The sequence below is a fragment of the Podarcis liolepis genome, assembly GCF_965112155.1.
Source record: "Podarcis liolepis genome assembly, chromosome: 1".
Taxonomy (NCBI): domain Eukaryota; kingdom Metazoa; phylum Chordata; class Lepidosauria; order Squamata; family Lacertidae; genus Podarcis; species Podarcis liolepis.
This window is the reverse complement of record NC_139554.1, coordinates 118,050,073-118,068,231: the sequence shown is the minus strand read 5'-3', so window position 1 is coordinate 118,068,231 and position 18,159 is coordinate 118,050,073. Positions and strand designations below refer to the sequence as shown.

General features: G+C 44.1%; 1 protein-coding gene across 2 annotated transcripts in view; it reads left to right on the top strand.

The window, feature by feature from the left end:
- Positions 1–18,159, top strand: part of MYO3B (myosin IIIB) — a 292,153-nt gene that overhangs the window by 86,500 nt on the left and 187,494 nt on the right. For both annotated transcript variants that reach the window (XM_083467558.1, XM_083467559.1), the window contains one exon: positions 8,635–8,700. In XM_083467558.1, the coding sequence (XP_083323684.1) occupies positions 8,635–8,700 (66 nt within the window). The remainder of the gene's footprint in view (positions 1–8,634; positions 8,701–18,159) is intronic.

The window sequence follows — 18,159 nt, the reverse complement described above, 5'->3', positions numbered from 1 at the left end:
CAGAGATGCATTTTAAATAAAAGCACACATTCTACTCATGTAAAAACACCAGGCAGCCCCCACAAATAACCCAGAGATGTTATTTTAAATAAAAGGACACATTCTACTCATGTAAAAACACGCTGATTCCCGGACCGTCCGTGGGCCAGACTGAGAAGGCGATTGGGCCGCATCCGGCCCCCGGGCCTTAGGTTGCCTACCCCTGTTATAAATCATATGGCTAAAGAGACTGCTAAAACATCATTCTAACCTGGCCCATTGATTGGATTGCTCAGTACAGTGACTTGGCCGCCAATGCGAGTGCAATGACTCTCCTTCAAAAGGCATTGCATGTGAAGGGATATCAGGTTGTTTTTAATGCACGTGGCATTTGATCTGGGATGTTTCATTCAAACAAGCAAGTCCCTACTTGGTTTTGTGGCAATGAATAGAAATCCTGTAGCTTTCAGGTCCAATGTGTCCAAGCTGGCGTATTTGCTACATGGGTGCTAAAAGACACACATGGCCACTTGGCCACCTGGCCACCTTCAGGCTCATCCTGATGTTATTGCAGAGGTGCGGGGAGCCCACTGCAGCACACCTGCTTCCTGCATAATTCCAGCAAATTGGAAGCCACAGCTCACAAGGGAGGAGTGTGCAATGTGGATCCTTCCCATGGGATCACACCATTGTACTGTGCCTTCCTAGCTTATGTATGTTCCATACATCATATTCCACTGGATAGCTCAGTCGGTTGGAACATGGTGCTGATAATACAAAGGTCATAGGTTTGATCCCCATGTGGACAACTGCATTGCATTGGGTTGGACTAGAGCAGCGGTTCTCAACCTGTGGGTCCCCAGATGTTGTTGGACTACAACTCCCATCATCCCTGAGCTCTGGCCTTGCTAGCTAGGGGTGATGGGAGTTCTGTTCAACAACATCTGGGGACCCACAGGTTGAGAAAGGCTGGACTAGAGGATCCTCTGAGTCCTTTCCAACTCTATGATTTTATGCTGTCTCAGATGTGTTGATCCTATGCATGGCTTGCCGAGACCACATAACACCAGTCCTGAAAGACCTACATTGGCTCCCAGTATGTTTCCAAGCACAATTCAAGGTGTTGGTGCTGACCTTTAAAGCCCTAAACGGCCCCAGCCCAGTATACCTGAAGGAGCGTCTCCACCCCCATCGTTCTGCCTGGACACTGAGATCCAGCGCCGAGGGCCTTCTGGCAGTTCCCTCAGTGCAAGAAGTGAGGTTACAGGGAACCAGGCAGAGGGCCTTCTCGGTAGTGGCACCCGCCCTGTGGAACGCCCTCCCATCAGATGTAAAGGAAATAAACAACTATCTGACTTTTAGAAGACATCTGAAGGTAGCCCTGTTTAGGGAAGTTTTTAATGTTTGATATTTTATTGTTTGTTTGCACAGAGTGGCTGGGAAGGCCCAGACATATGAGCGGAGTATGTAATAAATAATAATAATAATAATAATAATAATAATAATAATAATAATAATATCATACATGCCAAGTGCTGTCCCTGAAGGTCATTTCTCACACTAAACAAAGAAAAGAAAAGCCCACATACATTATTCTACAATAGAAATGGCAATATTCTAACTGCTAAATTGCATTGTCTGGACGACTATGTATTTTAGTTGGGCACAGAAACACACCCAACTCATTTGTCTTTCTTTGCCATTTGGCAAATGCTTGTATTTTGCATGCCTGCCGATACTAACAAAAGAATAAAAGAGCAACATATTAATTTGCAACAAAGACACGCATTGATGATAAGGGAGCAGACATTCAGGTTCATTCCTTGCTGCCGTAGACAGCTTTTAATCCCCATTGCCTCTCAACTCCTTGAAAAAGCAGAATGGCTTGTGGGGAAACCATAAAGTTAAGCAGGTTAAATATGTGTTATGAATCTTGACCACTGGAAATCCTAACTGGGTTTATTCACCTGCATTTGTGAAATGAGCTTCTCCACGCACACCTACATAAACAGACCCCATTCCCCGACTACCCCACCCTACCCGACTTTAGCTAGAAACTAAAACTGAGAAGAAATTGACAGGAATAAATGACAGATTCTGCAAAAGACCTTGCAGCTGCCAAAATCTTCCTGAATCCAGTGGCCCATGGATTATGAGGAAAAATGTGAAAGCCACTCCAGATGTTTCCAAGCAGAATACTTTCCCGTCATATACCAAGTAAAGTAGCTCCATATTGTGTTAATTTTATAATTTAATGGCTTGCTTAATCCTATGCATGTTTACTCAGAAGAATATAACCCCCCATTATGTTCAGTCTTGCTCATTCCTAGCTAGGTGTGCATAGGATTGCAGCCAGTCAGGGTGGTCCCAATCATTGAATTTGAATTAAATCCCACTGTGTCCAATGGGTTATACTCCTTGCTGGTAAACATGGATTGCAGCCTTAACCAGATTACTTAAAGATTATGATTTCCCCTTCCTCCTAATGTGATATTCTTATTGCAGCACATACCTTCTTCTGAATTTAGAAGAGACTTATGACTTGCAACTTCAATATTACTTCAAATGTCTGTGTTTGGCTAGCAAAACACACTGCTGTCTCTCTCTCTGTGTGTGTTTTAACGAATTCATGCAGTGATTTGTAAATGGCTTCCCGAAATGCCGGATGTTTTCTGCATAATTTTGCGATTGAATTATTTGTTGAAATAGCTCATCAGCGTGGCAAGAAAACTACTCGGTCCTGGAGACCAGTCAGACATTCCTGATTAAACATTTGTTTTAGCATCTTGTGTTGCCCTCACCACATCACAATCACCCTCTTTTTCCCCTAGATGTTCCAGTTGTCAGAACCATTGACAGAATTGAAAATACTTACCTGTTTTTTTAAAAAAATGCATAGAGGAGGGTGGTGGTGGTTGTAAGAGACGAAACAATGAAAGCTTATGATTCACTGTGCCCAGCAAATAACCATCTCCGTTCATTTCAGGAAAGGAGAAAGTAAACAAAAGTCCAATTAATTTTGTTTCTGAATCAGGAGTATGAATAATAAGAACAAGAAGGAGCCCCCTGGGATAACAAATATGTTTTATAATTATGTGAATGTAACCACATACGCATTCAATGTATAAAAGAACTCAAATATGTATTTGTAAAACCAGTGGTATCCATGCATAAACCACCCACTTAACCTAAAATAAATCTAATAAATTTCTGTATCCTCATTTCCTGTACAGAAGTAGATAAGTAGAATGCCGCTTTCTGTTGTGAATGAAAAATCTGCTAATTGACAATAAAAATAACTTTTAAAAAAGACACACCTGACTTCCACTTTTGGAAGGTCAATCATTTTTCTTTTCATTTACCCATCTCACCAGGAGACAGCTATCCTTTCCTGAAATAACGGCATATGATTTACTTGAAACATCTGTAGGCGACACTGATGATTGAAAGTCTTCTAATCCTGGCAACTGGAAGAGCCTCTGCTTTTTATTGCAAAGAGATTGGTGCAAAGCGTGTCATCGGTTTCACCCTTGTGTATTTGCTGTCTGAGGCCAAGGGAGCCTTTTTGGGTTGTGTGTGTATAACCACAAATTATTGGATGAAATGAAGCAAATAACGATTTCCCAGTGGTGTGACCTGTAAAGACTATGGAAATGTCTCTCAAGGGGTTTCGGGAAGCTCCATTGATTGTGACAGTTTAATACCAGGCTGGCCCAAAACACTCAGGGGACACAATGAAGTGTGAAAATGTACATCTCAGAAGGAGGCACAAAAAGCCTTCCAAATCCTTTGCTTCTTTGTGAATGTGGGAATTTCAGTTCATACATGGAGCTCCGCTTGGCTTCCCCATTCAGTTCAATGGAAAGATGTGGTTCTCATCCATTCCCCCCACCCCTGTTGTGCCCCTTTAGTGATGTGTTTTGTGACATTTTCAGCCACTTCTGTGTTTACCACTGTGGACATGTGCGTGAATACATGACTTTCGGATGCATGTTAATCAGTCGTTGCCTGTATTATGGAAATACAGTGGTACCTCGCGTTAAGTACTTAATTAGTTCTGGAGGTCCGTACTTAACCTGAAACTGTTCTTAACCTGAAGCACCACTTTAGCTAATGGGGCCTCCTGCTGCCGCCGTGCCGCCGGAGCACAATTTCTGTTTTCATCCTGAAGCAAAGTTCTTAACCTGAAGCACTATTTCTGGGTTAGCGGAGTCTGTAACCTGAAGCGTATGTAACCTGAGGTACCACTGTATTTTCATGTTGCAAGCCACCCTGATCACTTTTTTAACTATGGGAAAACGGCTTGCAGATAAAATGGTGATGGTCATGATGCTTATGTTAGACATGGGACTGGGGCATTATAAGCCATTCACGTATTTCTGTACCTGAGAACTACACCTGTTTGATCTTTAATCCCTTACCCAGTGTGTTTGGTTGGCAGAATTTCGCTTAGTCCTGCCTGCTGTTTAGAGACAGCTTTTTAGTTATTATTATAATTATTTATTGAATTTATATACCGCCCTATACCCGGAGGTCTCAAGGCACAACAAAACCAGAACACAAAACCATAAAATATATAATCAAGATAAAAAACAATAACCCTAATAATAATAATAATAATAATATTTATACCCCGCCCATCTGGCTGGGTTTCCCCAGCCACTCTTGGCGGCTCCAAACAGAACACTAAAAACTGAATAAAACTTCAAACATTAAAAACTTTCCTAAACAGGATTGCCTTCAGGTGTCCTCTTAAAGTTGGTTGGTTGTTTATTTCCTTGACATCTGATGGGAGGGCGCTCCACAGAGCAGGTGCCACTACCGAGAAGGCCCTCTGCCTGGTTCCCTGTAACCTTACTTCTCGCAGTGAGGGAACCGCCAGAAGGCCCTTGGCGCTGCACCTCATTTTAAAAGGACATAGGATACATCCTATATACATCCTAAATAGTTATCCGTCACGTCTTTCTGCCTTTGCTCCTATTCCAAATCCGGCTCGCTTTTTCATGCCCTTACAATCGCGCTAGAAATCTCCTACGAAAGCTTTCCCAAGAACGTTTCGCCAGTGCCAAAAGTTACGGGGAAATGGAAAAGATACTGAAGAGGATGTCCCCTCCCCCCCCCCAAAGAGGGATAACAAACTTAGTAACGAAGACAGGTAATTTCAACATTTGCCTCTTGGCCAGCAGCCACCGAGAGATTAAAAAAATGAAACGTGTTCACGACCCCTTAGATTAACAACTAACTATTCTGCATCAGTATGCTTTATCTGGGAACATATGGAGTATGAAATTCCATTTAAGGAATTTACATTTCTTAATGCAAGCAATTAGGTGTGTAGTAAAGTCTCGTTATTACACATGATTAGTCTCTCCCCCCCTTTTTTTAAAGGTGCTCATTTAGTACACTAGCTTTAAGTTCAAGTGGGATGTATTTTAAGACCCAGTAACTGCTGATATAGGGATGCGGGTGGCGCTGTGGGTTAAACCACAGAGCCTAGGACTTGCCGATCAGAAGGTTGGCGGTTCGAATCCCTGCGACGGGGTGAGCTCCTGTTGCTCAGTCCCAGCTCCTGCCAACCTAGCAGTTCGAAAGCACAAAGTGCAAGTAGATAAATAGGTACCACTCTGGCAGGAAGGTAAACGGTGTTTTTGTGCGCTGCTCTGGTTCGCCAGAAGCGGCTTAGTCATGCTGACCACATGACCCGGAAGCTGTACGCCGGCTCCCTTGGCCAATAAAGCGAGATGAGCACTGCAACCCCAGAGTCGGTCACGACTGGACCTAATGGTCAGAGGTCCCTTTACCTTTAACTGCAGACATATGGCCATATCTCTGACCACCACATTCCATACTCCTCAAAGCGAATTCACAACATGCATCTACCTGGCTCTTCTGTCTGCCTGAGTCAGATCCTGGGCCTGATGCTCAGGTACTAATTCTCCCATTGAAAACAATGCAGCTGCCTCCAGTAATACACCTCTGCATGCCTGGTGGTTGTTTTCTTGGGAAAATATATTGCTGTATTGATTGAGGAAATAAACAGTGTATGTTTTTTGCCTATCAAATATTTCCCCCCTCCAGCTTTGTCCCATTTCCCCCACACCCCTCTCCGCGCAAAAGCTCACGATCAGAGAAGTATTCAAGATCAATTCAGTGACTCCCTCCCTCTTCCTTTGTTGCCCATTGTAAATCTATTAGCTGTGATCTGTAATTAGGTGCACAGCTTAAAAGAAAGAACAAATGGTGTCCACTGAACCATGGCGCTCGCCTTCATGGCTAAAAAATAAAATAAAAAATGACCCATTTGGTTTTACCAGCTGTGACATTGGAGGCAGGTTCAATGACAGAGAACACATAAAACTCAATAGATTAAAACGTTTCCACTTCGCTAAACATCCAGAGGGGCATAACAAAGGGTCCTAGACCACTGTAGAGAAAAGGAAAAGGTAGGCTTTGTTGATCTCATATGCTACATTCCTTCCTCCCATCCTTTTGCTTGGGGGTGGATCTCATATGGCGGTTTTGCCTTAGAGCAGGCATCCCCAACCTTCGGCCCTCCAGATGTTTTGGACTACAATTCCCATCATCCCTGACCACTGGTCCTGTTAGCTAGGGATCATGGGAGTTGTAGGCCAGAACATCTGGAGGGCTGCAGGTTGGGGATGCCTGCCTTAGAGATTGGTAGAGTTAACAGAGAGTCTCCACCTTCCAAGACAATAATGCCCACTCACATCACAAGGAGCTTATAACCCACCTGCTCTCAGCAGGCAGAAACATCATAAACAGACACTGGAGAGACCTGTCAGGAGTAAGCATGGACAAATGGTATCAGATAGTATGGGAAATTCCCAGGAGTCTTTGGGGGAAGTCATGTGCTTTAAATGTACAGTGTAGTCATGACCTCACCAGTACCCGCTTGTTTAATAGTAATCTGCTAACCTCGACGTGGATTTTTTTAAAACAGAAATTGCAGGTAGATGTTTTCCTATGTTCACTGTTTTCTGAATTAACCTCTGCTGATGAGATTTGTATGCCCTGCTGCTGGTTCTGTGATGCAGGTGCTGTGGTAGGAGTGCATTTAATGGAACATGGGAGCAGGCATTAATGTCACTGAATATAACCCATCACATTACTTCCCTAATAGTAAATGTGATAAATGATGCATATCCTGCACGTTTTTTGGATTTTCCCTTCTCATTTTGTGCTGGCGTTATACCAAAGGAGAAAAGTAATAACACATTCAGCTCAGATAACATGACAAACTGCAATGAAATAGGATAGCTGAAATGGTTTTGAATAGATACAGATGAATGAAAATGGGCCGTTTATTACGGAGCCATAATGTCTTTACTGTGGCTTGATTTGTTTTGATTGTGTGTGTGTGTGTGTGCGCATGGGATGTGTAGAAATGGTAAAACCCAACTCTCATTTGCTCGTTAACTTTGCTCCAGTTTATGCTGCCTTTTTGATTCTTGCTCTCTCTTTCTGCCTTCAAACCTTGCTATTTATTGTTCTGAACTGAATGGGGGGGTATATTTATCAGCAGTCCTGTTCTTGCAAGCAGGGACACTGAAGTTGTGATTATTATTATTATTATTAATTATTATTTCTACCCCGCCCATCTGGCTGGGCTTCCCCAGCCACTCCGGGCAGCTTTCCACAGAACATTAAAAACAGAATAAAACTTCAAACATTAAAAACTTCCCTAAACAGGGCTGCTTCTAAAAGTCAGATAGTTATTTATTTCCTGAAGGGAGGGCATTTCACAGGGCGGGTGCCACTACCAAGAAGGCCCTCTGCCTGATTCTCTATAACCTCACTTCTCACAGTGAGGGAACCGCCAGAAGGCCCTCGGAGCTGGACCTCAGTGTCCGCACTGAACGATGGGGGTGGAGACACTCCTTCAGGTATACTGGACCGAGGCCATTTAGGGCTTTCAAGGTCAGCACCAACACTTTGAATTGTGCTTGGAAACGTACTGGGAGCCAAAGTAGGTCTTTCAGGACCAGTGTTATATGGTCTGTTAACCACTTACTGTTGCTGTGTCACTTGCTTTTGGGTATGTTTGCTGTAAGGTGTGCTGCTTTCCACTTTGCATAGGGTTGAGGATCCAAAGGTTCCTGTGCTTCCATGAAAAGAGCCTTCCTCTCATGGAAGGCGGCCTTCTCTTGAAAAGCATCCTTTGCCAGACCAAGGGAATCTTTGACTCCAATGCTTCACTGCAATCATTCATCCTGTTTACATTTACAGTGGTACCTTGGTTGTCGAATGGCTTGGCTCCCGAACAAATCAACTCCCGAACACCACAAACCCAGAAGTAAGTGTTCCGGTTTGCGAACGTTCTTTGGAATCCGAACTTCCAACGTGGTGTCCGGTTGAATGCAGGAAGCTCCTGCAGCCAAACAGAAGCCACACCTTGCTTTTTGAATGGTTCTGGGAGTCGAACGGACTCCTGGAACAGATTAAGTTTGACAACCAAGGTACCACTGTACTTAAACTTGTTCACTTTAGAAAGACAAGGCACCTTCTTTAGTAGTGGCAAAAGGATGGAATAATTTATTTGTTCTCCCTGCTTTTAAACAGCAGGTCAAAGCCCAGATGCTGTAGGAAAATTCATTTCATCTAGTTTTGTTCTTATAAAACATTTGTATTTTCCAGGAACCCTCCTCCCACTTTGTTTCAGCCAGAAAATTGGTCCAGAGGATTCAACCACTTCATTTCCCAGTGAGTACAACCCTTTTCCATTTTAAGCAGCTTAACCTTGTGTGCCGTTATCGCAAAACGATATGCGGCAAAGCTTTGGCAATGAAATTTCCTTCCTGCAAACAAGAGCTCTTTTTAGTTTTTGTTTACATTGCATAATTCCTTCTCAACTTTTGTCTTGCTGAAAACTTTACAGTTTCGCAGAGGTCGTGGTGTGATCTGCATTTGAAATTAGTTGCCTGGCTATTGATAGGTATAGGTCTGAATACCCTCCTGTTGTTGTTCTTATCCTTAATATACCTCTTCCTGATTCTGTCTTGCTCAGTCTGTGAACCAGGAGCATAAGGCCTTAGAAGAGGAATAGTTCAAGTGACCGTTGCAGCTCAGTCTCCCAAATCTGATGTCGAGCATAAAGTCGAGCATACAGCCAGCGCCACAAAAGACCCCACACAACTTCGTTGTATCACATTACAGTGGAACCACTGGTTCTGAGAGCCAGTGTGGTGTAGTGGTTAAGAGTGGGAGACTCGTAATCTGGTGAACCGGGTTCGCTTCCCTGCTCCTCCATATGCAGCTGCTGGGTGACCTTGGGCTAGTCACACTTCTCTGAAGTCTCTCAGCCCCACTCACCTCACAGGGTGTTTGTTGTGGGGGAGGAAGGGACAGGAGAATGTTAGCCGCTTTGAGACTCATTCAGGGAGTGATAAAGTGGGATATCAAATCCAAACTCTTCTTCTTTTTCTTCTTGAACCACTCTGTCCCTGAACGTTTCAGTTCCCGGACGTCGAAAACCCGGAAGTAAGTGTTCTGGGTTTTTTTTAGCATTCCTCAGGACCCGAATGTCTGATGCAGCTTCCAATCCGCAAAAAGCCTAGCTGTCAGCCAGTCAGAAGCCACGCCTCGGAATTTGAAGGTTTCAGAAGTTGAACGTCCTTCTGGAACGGATTACATTCGACTTCCGAGGTTCCACTGTATACTGGTTCTCTGTGTTGCCTGAAATGTCTTCAAATACATGAATTATGTAGGACATGCTTTGTACCAGGGCTGTAGCATGGTGGAGGGTGGGCTTCTAGGGTGACTGCTCATGCTGCCCTCCCTGAGCCAGCCCTACGCCACTTTGTGAGGTGTTGCTCCAGCGGCTGGTGTTGCTTCGACAGCAAAGGCCCTCCATTCGCCCTTCACACCCCACCTTAGAAAAGCTCCTTGCAGAGGACAACTGTGACTTCAAAGAAGAATGGGAACTTTTAACGAATTATCTAAAAAGACAACAAAATGAACTGGACTCCTTGGCAGGTTTTGAATAAACATACACAAATTTATTGATGATTAATATAGTAGATAGATAATATAAGGATTTATACAACTTTACAGTATGCAGAGAACAATACATGTTGAGAAATCAGAGAGAGGAGCTGAGGGAAGTCTTGAGGGGGAGGGGGGAGGGTTCGTTGGGGAGATGGGGAAATAATGAAGATGATATGTTTTGGTATTTTGTTATGTTGAAAATGTTAATAAAAAAATTTAAAAATAAGAAGAAAGAAACACTCCTTGTAGAGCATGGGTAGGCAAACTAAGGCCCGGGGGCCTGATCCGGCCCAATCGCCTTCTCAATTTGGCCTGCGGACGGTCCAGGAACCAGTTATTTGTGGGGGCTGCCTGGTGTTTTTACATGAGTTGAATGTGTCCTTTTATTTCAAATGCATCTCTGGGTTATTTGTGGGGCATAGGAATTCATTCACTCCCCCCCCCCCAATATATATATATAGTCCAGCCCCCCACAAGGTCTGAGGGACAGTGGACCGCCCCCCTGCTGAAAAAGTTTGCTGACCCCTGTTGTAGAGCCACTCAATGAGGGCATTTGAGAAGCACGCAACAGCCATGCAACCTTGATCCCAGCCTCGCCTGGGATTGAAGAGCACATGGCTGTTATGCCCTTCTCATTCCACACTCCCCGAGTGCTCTGGTGGCAGCTGCTGTTTTGTACCATCCTGACTTGATGTTTTGGTTGGTTTTGCTTGGTTCATAACCCCAAGAATCTCTTCCTCACGTATCACCACTCTTTGCCTCGGTTCTTCAGATTCCCTTCTTGAGAAAGTTAGTTGAAGGACAAAGATCTGCCCTACATCTCCTCCAGTAAAGACAGATGCAAAGAATCCATTCAGTTTTGCTTTTTCTCTGTCCTTTTTCTCCTTTAGCACACCTTTGACTCCCTTGTTGTCCCAAAGTCCCAAAGTAGCTTTTAATATATGGTGACCACTGCCATTTGAGTTATGAGTCATTCCATATGGAGGGTTTGATTCCCACTTAAAAAGCTATTTTTATTTTCTTTTAAAAAAATAATAATTAAAAGCATCAAGCTATACAGCATCGAACTCTTTGGCCATTAGTGATAAATGACTCATTTATATGCATTAGTTATGCATTTGTCAGTGCCTGGCTTGTGACAGTTTCATTTTGATAAATTAAAAGAAATGATTGTAACAAGTCCATTGTTCCTTTTATCCAAATGTTAGGACCATGTCTGATGTTCCCGTCACCCTTGTGATGAGTGGCTGAATTTCCAGTAATTCCATTATCTACCTCCTCCCTGATGTTGACTATAATTTGCATAACAAGCTTATCTGGTTGAAGTTGTGGTCCAGACCTATGTAGCTACATAGAAGGGAGCGTGCATCTTCAGACAAGCGCATTTCTGAATTCAGCGCTAATACAGCTATTCTCCCCCTCTAGCTGCCATCACCAAATCCTTTTAGGGTCTCGTTCAGAGCAAGTGTTCTGCTCCATATGCCAATTTTCTTTAGCTTGTGCAGAATTGCCTTGTTATTGTTGACACACTGGTGTTGTTCAGTGGATTCTCTATATATTTAGTTAGGGAACACAGTCCTGGTCAGCAATTATTTTAAAATTGTAGCCATGGACACACTGGGGGAAGTGAGAACAGGGGCATGTCTGACATGCCTAATGGGGTGGCAAGGATTTGATTGGGGTGCTACAGCAGGGGTCAGACAAGAAGTCTCTGGAAGCAAGATTGAGCCTCCAGTCGGCCAGCTGCCGATCCTTACAATCTTTTTTACAATAAGCAGAAATTTTCCTTTTTTCAGTGTGGAGAAGAACGCCACTGAATTACTTTTCATCACTCAGCTATTAAAGGCTTGGGGGTTGAGTTTCTGAGGTGGGGGTAGTTTGCAACCACAGCGTGATACATTGACTTCCAGGTTTTCCTTAGCTGTACATTCATGGTTATGTGGTCATTCTGTCTTGATACATATTGTATCATATGACATATATACATAAGGAATTCAGTGAACAGTTCCAGTTTTTATATTGGCCCAGTTCACATGTCATGCTAAACCATGGCTTAGTGAGATGAGCAGAAAGGAGTTGCTGTGGGCCTCGATCCTGCATGCGCCCTCCTCTTCCATCACCGCTGTGATAGGAATTTTGAGGTCTTAGATATATGGCAATGTTCATAATCGTACCAACCAAGCACGTACATAGATCAGCACAGGAAGACCGACTTGGAACCATTTTGACTCCTAAACTGAGCAAATGTTTTTTCTGCAAGGTCAAAGTGGGAAACCTCCCCATTGTCTCTTTCCTCACAAATCCGGTCTTAAGGGCACATTTAAGATATGAATAGGGTGTGAGCCTGTGAACTGGCCCAGGAACTAAGTATTTATCACTACAAAAGAATGGCCAGGCTCCCCAGGCAATCCAATCAAGTAACCTGCCAGACAGGAGATAAACAACGACAGGAGAAAAACAACATTCAAATTTCTGTTTAGCCCGCCTTTTCTGTGATGTAGGTATGATGTATCTGGGGGGTGGTCATAGGTTACACCCCTTCTGTGATGTATGTATGATGTTTCTGGGAGTGGGCTTGATCTACATGGTGGCAATTTCAAAAGTCTTTATAAGGCCTTGCGCACCATTTTTCTGGGTTCCTCCTCTCCTGCGGGTGAGGGGAGCACCCTGTTTCAACAGTTCAATAAAGATCAAGCTTACTAGCTGCTTTGCTTCTCAATATTCTCAATATGGCCTCTGTTATCTTCTCCTACCAATAGGGAACCTATGTAAGGACTCTATATGGCTCTTGGATACCCCATAAGGGAAAAGGGCAATTTTTGTTTACAACACCGCCTTCCAAACAGCTGCAGGGTGGGAAAAGGAAAGCTTTTATTTGTTTTCCCTTAAACTTGGTTGTCATGTTGTGACAAACTGGGAACTGTGGTTTATAACAAACTCTGGTTAGGTTACCAAACCAGCTTCGGAAATGACAGCTTTAAGCTGGCTTGCTCTGAATCTGCCCAGATGTTGTTTTATAAACCAGGATCTCACATCTGGATGGCACAATAAAATGTGAGTCGAAGAAAGTAAGGGGGAAGCTGCCAAAATCTTTCACCCGGTGATGCAAGAAGAGGAGAGGAATAATGAGTCCAACTCTTGCCACAGCTTGTTCCTGCTCATAAAAATCTTACCAAACCATGGTTTAGGGTGACATACAAAACATCTACAGATAGGTAGCCGTGTTGGTCTGCCATAGTCAAAATAAAAAAATTCCTTCCAGTAGCACCTTAAAGACCAACTAAGTTAGTTCTAGGTATGAGCTTTCGTGTGCATGCACACTTCTTCAGATACACATCTATCTTTAGATACACATCTATCTGAAGAAGTGTGCATGCACACGAAAGCTCATACCTAGAACTAACTTAGTTGGTCTTTAAGGTGCTACTGGAAGGATTTTTTTTATTTTATACAAAACATCTGATTGTGTTACCTTAGGCAAGAAGGTTTTAGAGGCTCCAACTTTATTTATTTATCTAAATTACAAAAAAAAAAAAATTCATCCAGATAATCTCAGACAAAAGCAAGTTCTCACTTATTTCATTCCACGGAATGAAAAGGGTTAGCTTGCTTAAGCTACACCTCGAATTCTGTCTTGGTTTCTCTGCAGAACAACAAAACTTTCAAGAAAGCCTCCCTGAAGCCTTGCAGAACAGAGCCGTGCAATTAGCCATCAATCCCTTTGAAGTTCAAAATTCTTTTAAAAAGTTTGCTCCCTTTGAAGAACTGAACAGATAAAAGGCTTAAGTCACTGGAATTGGTCATTTCCTGATCAAGTGTTACTGTGGAGGAGTAGATTAAGAAGGTGCATCCTAATTTATTATCATTCAGCCTCTGGAAAGGGTATCTCACATTGACTCGAAACCCTCCTGATTATGACTATGACATATTTCATGGGCACGTTGAAAAACAAAGGCTGCAACTGTTCAAAACATATGTTTGATACATATTTAACCTAAATTTTAACGACTGCTGCTACTACAAGTATTCTTATACAGCTTTTCAGTGTCTGTTCACATCTATCCTTGCAACTGAATTGCAAGTGGATTTGTTCTTGTTTAGTCGTTTAGTCGTGTCCGACTCTTCTTGACCCCATGGACCAGAGCACGCCAGGCACTCCTGTCTTCCACTGCCTCCCGCAGTTTGGTCAGACTAATGTTTGTAGCTTCGAGAACACTGTCCAACCATCTCGTCCTCTGTCGTCCCCTTCTCCTTGTGCCCTTCATCTTTCCCAACATCAGGGTCTTTTCCAGGGAGTCTTCTCTTCTCATGAGGTGGCCAAAGTATTTGAGCCTCAGCTTCACGATCTGTCCTTTCAGTGAGCACTCAGGGCTGATTTCCTTCAGAATAGATCGGTTTGATTTTCTTGCAGTCCATGGGACTCTCAAGAGTCTCCTCCAGCATCATAATTCAAAAGCATCAATTTTTTAACAAGTGGATTAGATAGATATTTGAGGCCACCCATTGTGGAATCTGAACCAAGGGCTTTTCCAGAAGAGTTTATATAGAACAATATCATTGTAGGTGTTTTATTCAACAGCTAAGTAGGCATTCTGTCATAAAGTAGCCCTTCCGCTGTGTGTTATTGCATTTTTTCAGCACCTGAAGCCTCATATTTTGTCAGCAAGTCATTTTAAGACCTGTCCCCAGCTACTTGCTTTTATTGCTATAGTAAAGTGCATGACTGCACCTATTGGGCAATGCCTGTGATGTCACTACTGACAGATACCCAGTGGCGTAGCGTGGGGGGTGCCAGGGGTGCCAGCCGCACCGGACGCAACACCTGGGGGGGCGCGAGTCCAGAGGGAAGGGACAAGCAATCGAGGCTTGGTTGGGGTGGGGGGTCGTCGTCTCCGCCACTGCTTCTGTTTTCCGCTGCGCTGAGGCGAGCTGGGCGCGGCCAGGCATGCAAGCGCAGCGCCTGGCCAAGCGCTGCAGCCTCGGGAGCCGGCGCCTTAGCGCCTCGCCGTCGGCGGCGCAGCCGTTGCCCAAGCTCGACAACTCGTGGAGGGCGCCTCTCTCTCTCTCTCTCTCTCTCTGCCTGGAGGGGAGGGGCTTTCCCTGCTCTTTGTTCCGTTTGAGCAAACACAGCAACGAAACAGAGCAGGGTGGGCAGTAAGACCCTGAGGCAGAATGCAGGAAAGCAGCCGCTTCCTCTTTTCAGGTTTCCCTTCTCCGGTACCTACCCACCCACGTTTATTGCGAGGGAAATCTAGCTGACTGCAGGGAAGGGGTTGGGTGCATGTAATGTGTGACAAAGGCATCAGGTGTACGTCTTGGGTGGAAAGGGTATAAGGGTGGGGAGGTAGAGTGCATTTAAAAAAACCAAAACATTGTGGATTTAAACAAGGAAAATGTAGCATAATCTACTGTTTGTAAGGGCCCTTTGGGATTGGTTTTACCCATCTCAGACAGTTAGCTCATAGTGTAAATAAAGATGGCTGTTGTTTACATTTTTTTAATAAAAGCATCAACAACGATCCTTTTGCACGGTCTGTTGTGCTGTGTTGCAGAACTTTTTGCAGTTGCAGGATTAGGGATGGTGTTCTGTGCTACAGTGGCGTAGCGTGGGGGGTGCAGGCTGGGCCGGCCACACCGGGCGCAACATCTGGGGGGCCGTGCTCCACGGGTTAGGGGGCGCAAAATCCACGGGTTAGGGGGCGCAAATTACTTGCCTTGCCCCGGGTGCTGACAACCCACGCTACGCCACTGCAGATACCACATACCATTCACATAATGCAACCTTCTACTTTTGTGCCCAGGGCATTTTGTGAACTTTCTATACTAGTAAGTTTAATTTGCAATTTTTGATTGGTGGACACATTCTCTCCCCCCCCCCCCAATTTTTAAAATTCATTTTATAACACAAATAAACAGCACAAACAGGAAAGCAAACAATAGAAACAGATTCTTGTCTTATCCTTATTTTTTCTAAACATTGTTAGGTGGGCTTCCCCAAGTCCCCCCTATCTGATTTTCGTTTTACTGGTGGACACATTCTTGTTATGCCTTAAAAAGCAGTAAAGTGCCACCTTCTTCTGCTCCTTGCCTGGTCATTTTCTGAACCTTTTTTTCTTTTTTGAAAAACGTTTGCTTGCTGGATGGATAGTGTCTGGTTATGAAACTGATCATTCAGATCAGTTTGCAGGACAAAGAAGAAGAAGAAGAAGAAGAAGAAGAAGAAGAAGAAGAAGAAGAAGAAGAAGAAGAAGAAGCAATCCCAGCACTGTGGCTGAGCCCCATCGCCCTTTATCGAGATATGTCCATCTCCTGAGCTGTTATTTGGAGTCAAGGTATTCTGCTAGGGGCTAACCCATATATATTACCCACAGATTTCCCATGTTCTGTGTGGCCATGTGGTCTGCTGAGTGCAGACTGAAAAATGGTTGAAGCAATGAATGGGATTCTTAGCTTAGGATAACGGTCTACATCCCAGCCATCCAAAAACAGCTTCTACCACTACCATCCTCCATCCAGACAAGCGAGAGGAATTATCATAGTCCAAGAACACATTTCACCTGGGCAAAAGAACTTGAAGAGGGCTCAGAGCAGAACCAATGTCAGTTGTGGAGAGTGTCACTTGTGGAGAGAGGATGTGGCCTGGGAATGAGGGATGACCATGAAAGAGTCCCAGGAAGAAGAAGAAGAAGAAGAAGAAGAAGAAGAAGAAGAAGAATTTGGATTTGATATCCCACTTTATCACTACCCAAAGGAGTCTCAAGGCGGCTAACATTCTCATTTCCCTTCCTCCCCCACAACAAACACTCTGTGAGGTGAGTGAGGCTGAGAGACTTCAGAGAAGTATGACTAGCCCAAGGTCACCCAGCAGCTGCATGTGGAGGAGCAGAGAAGCGAACCCGGTTCCCCAGATTATGAGTCCACCGCTCTTAACCACTACACCACACTGGAACCAGACAGAGAGAACTAGGAGGTTGCATTTGGCCTATGACGCTAAGCTTCCCCACCCCAATGAAGTTTATTTCCATAAGCTTGGATGACTGACTAAGAATTTACTCACTTGTAAGCTCTATATTTTCCTCAGAACTGAACCTGAGTCCTCTTACATTTCTCAGTGCTTTCAGCAAGTTAAAACTATTGGGGGGCGGGTGCTCAAATAATTTTGCTGCCGGAGGATTTATTGCAGCTCAGTTTGGTGGCATTCCAATAGTCGAGTGTTTCTCTTTCCAGCAGGAAGGATTAGAAATTTATGATACCTGGTTCTAAGGGGTGGATCGATAGATACATAAATGTGTCTTGTGTACTAGAATGTATATTATGCACTTGATAATTGAATACTGTGTAATACACTGAATCCTGCTTTGTGGAACCTGAGTGTAGCAGTAGGTAGCAAAAAAATAAAAATAAATCAGTTGTTTATCATGGCATGCTACTTTTGGACACATGTCCTCAAGGCACCTCTGTTATGGGGGTGGGGGGTGATTTTCCTGAAAGGCAGTGCAGCTCTAGAGATAATACTGCCTGGGTACACGGTGATGGCAGGGATCCTATGGAATTGTGATGAAAGACAAAAGGAAAGCAAAAAATGGCCGCAGGCAAAGCTATCCCCATTTTCCTTCATTTTCTTTTCAACAACAGCAATATCATGCAGCAGTCTGAAGACAGGCAGGTAGCGGGAACAGATGAGCAGATGTGAAAGAGCAGACGCATCATTGGATCATTATTACAAATGGGTTTCATGATGTGCTTGTTCTCGTCCACCTGTCTGCTGCGTGTGACTGGCTTTGAGTCAGAGCTACACACGAGAGAAGTAAGAGATGAGCCATTCAGGCAGATGGCTGCGTATGAGGGAAAATGGGAGGGGGAACAAAGCATCTTCCCAAAGAAATTCGCCTTTCAGTGCTCGCTGTAACGAATGCTGTTCTTTTCCCTCATGACAGGCCCTGCCGTTGGGCAGAGTGAGGCAGTTGCCTTAGGTGGCAAATGCTAGGGTGGTGGGAGAAAAGTGAGTCATTCAGGCAGGTGCTTGTTTTTAGTAGGGTGAAGGGACTAACCATTTAGATTCATTTTCCCAAAGGTGTGCTTTACAATTCTCATAATGTGGTCCTTTTCCCTCAGGGCCAGCCCTGCTAGTGGGCAGTGTGTGTCATCTGCCTCCGGCAGCATATATTGAGGCGT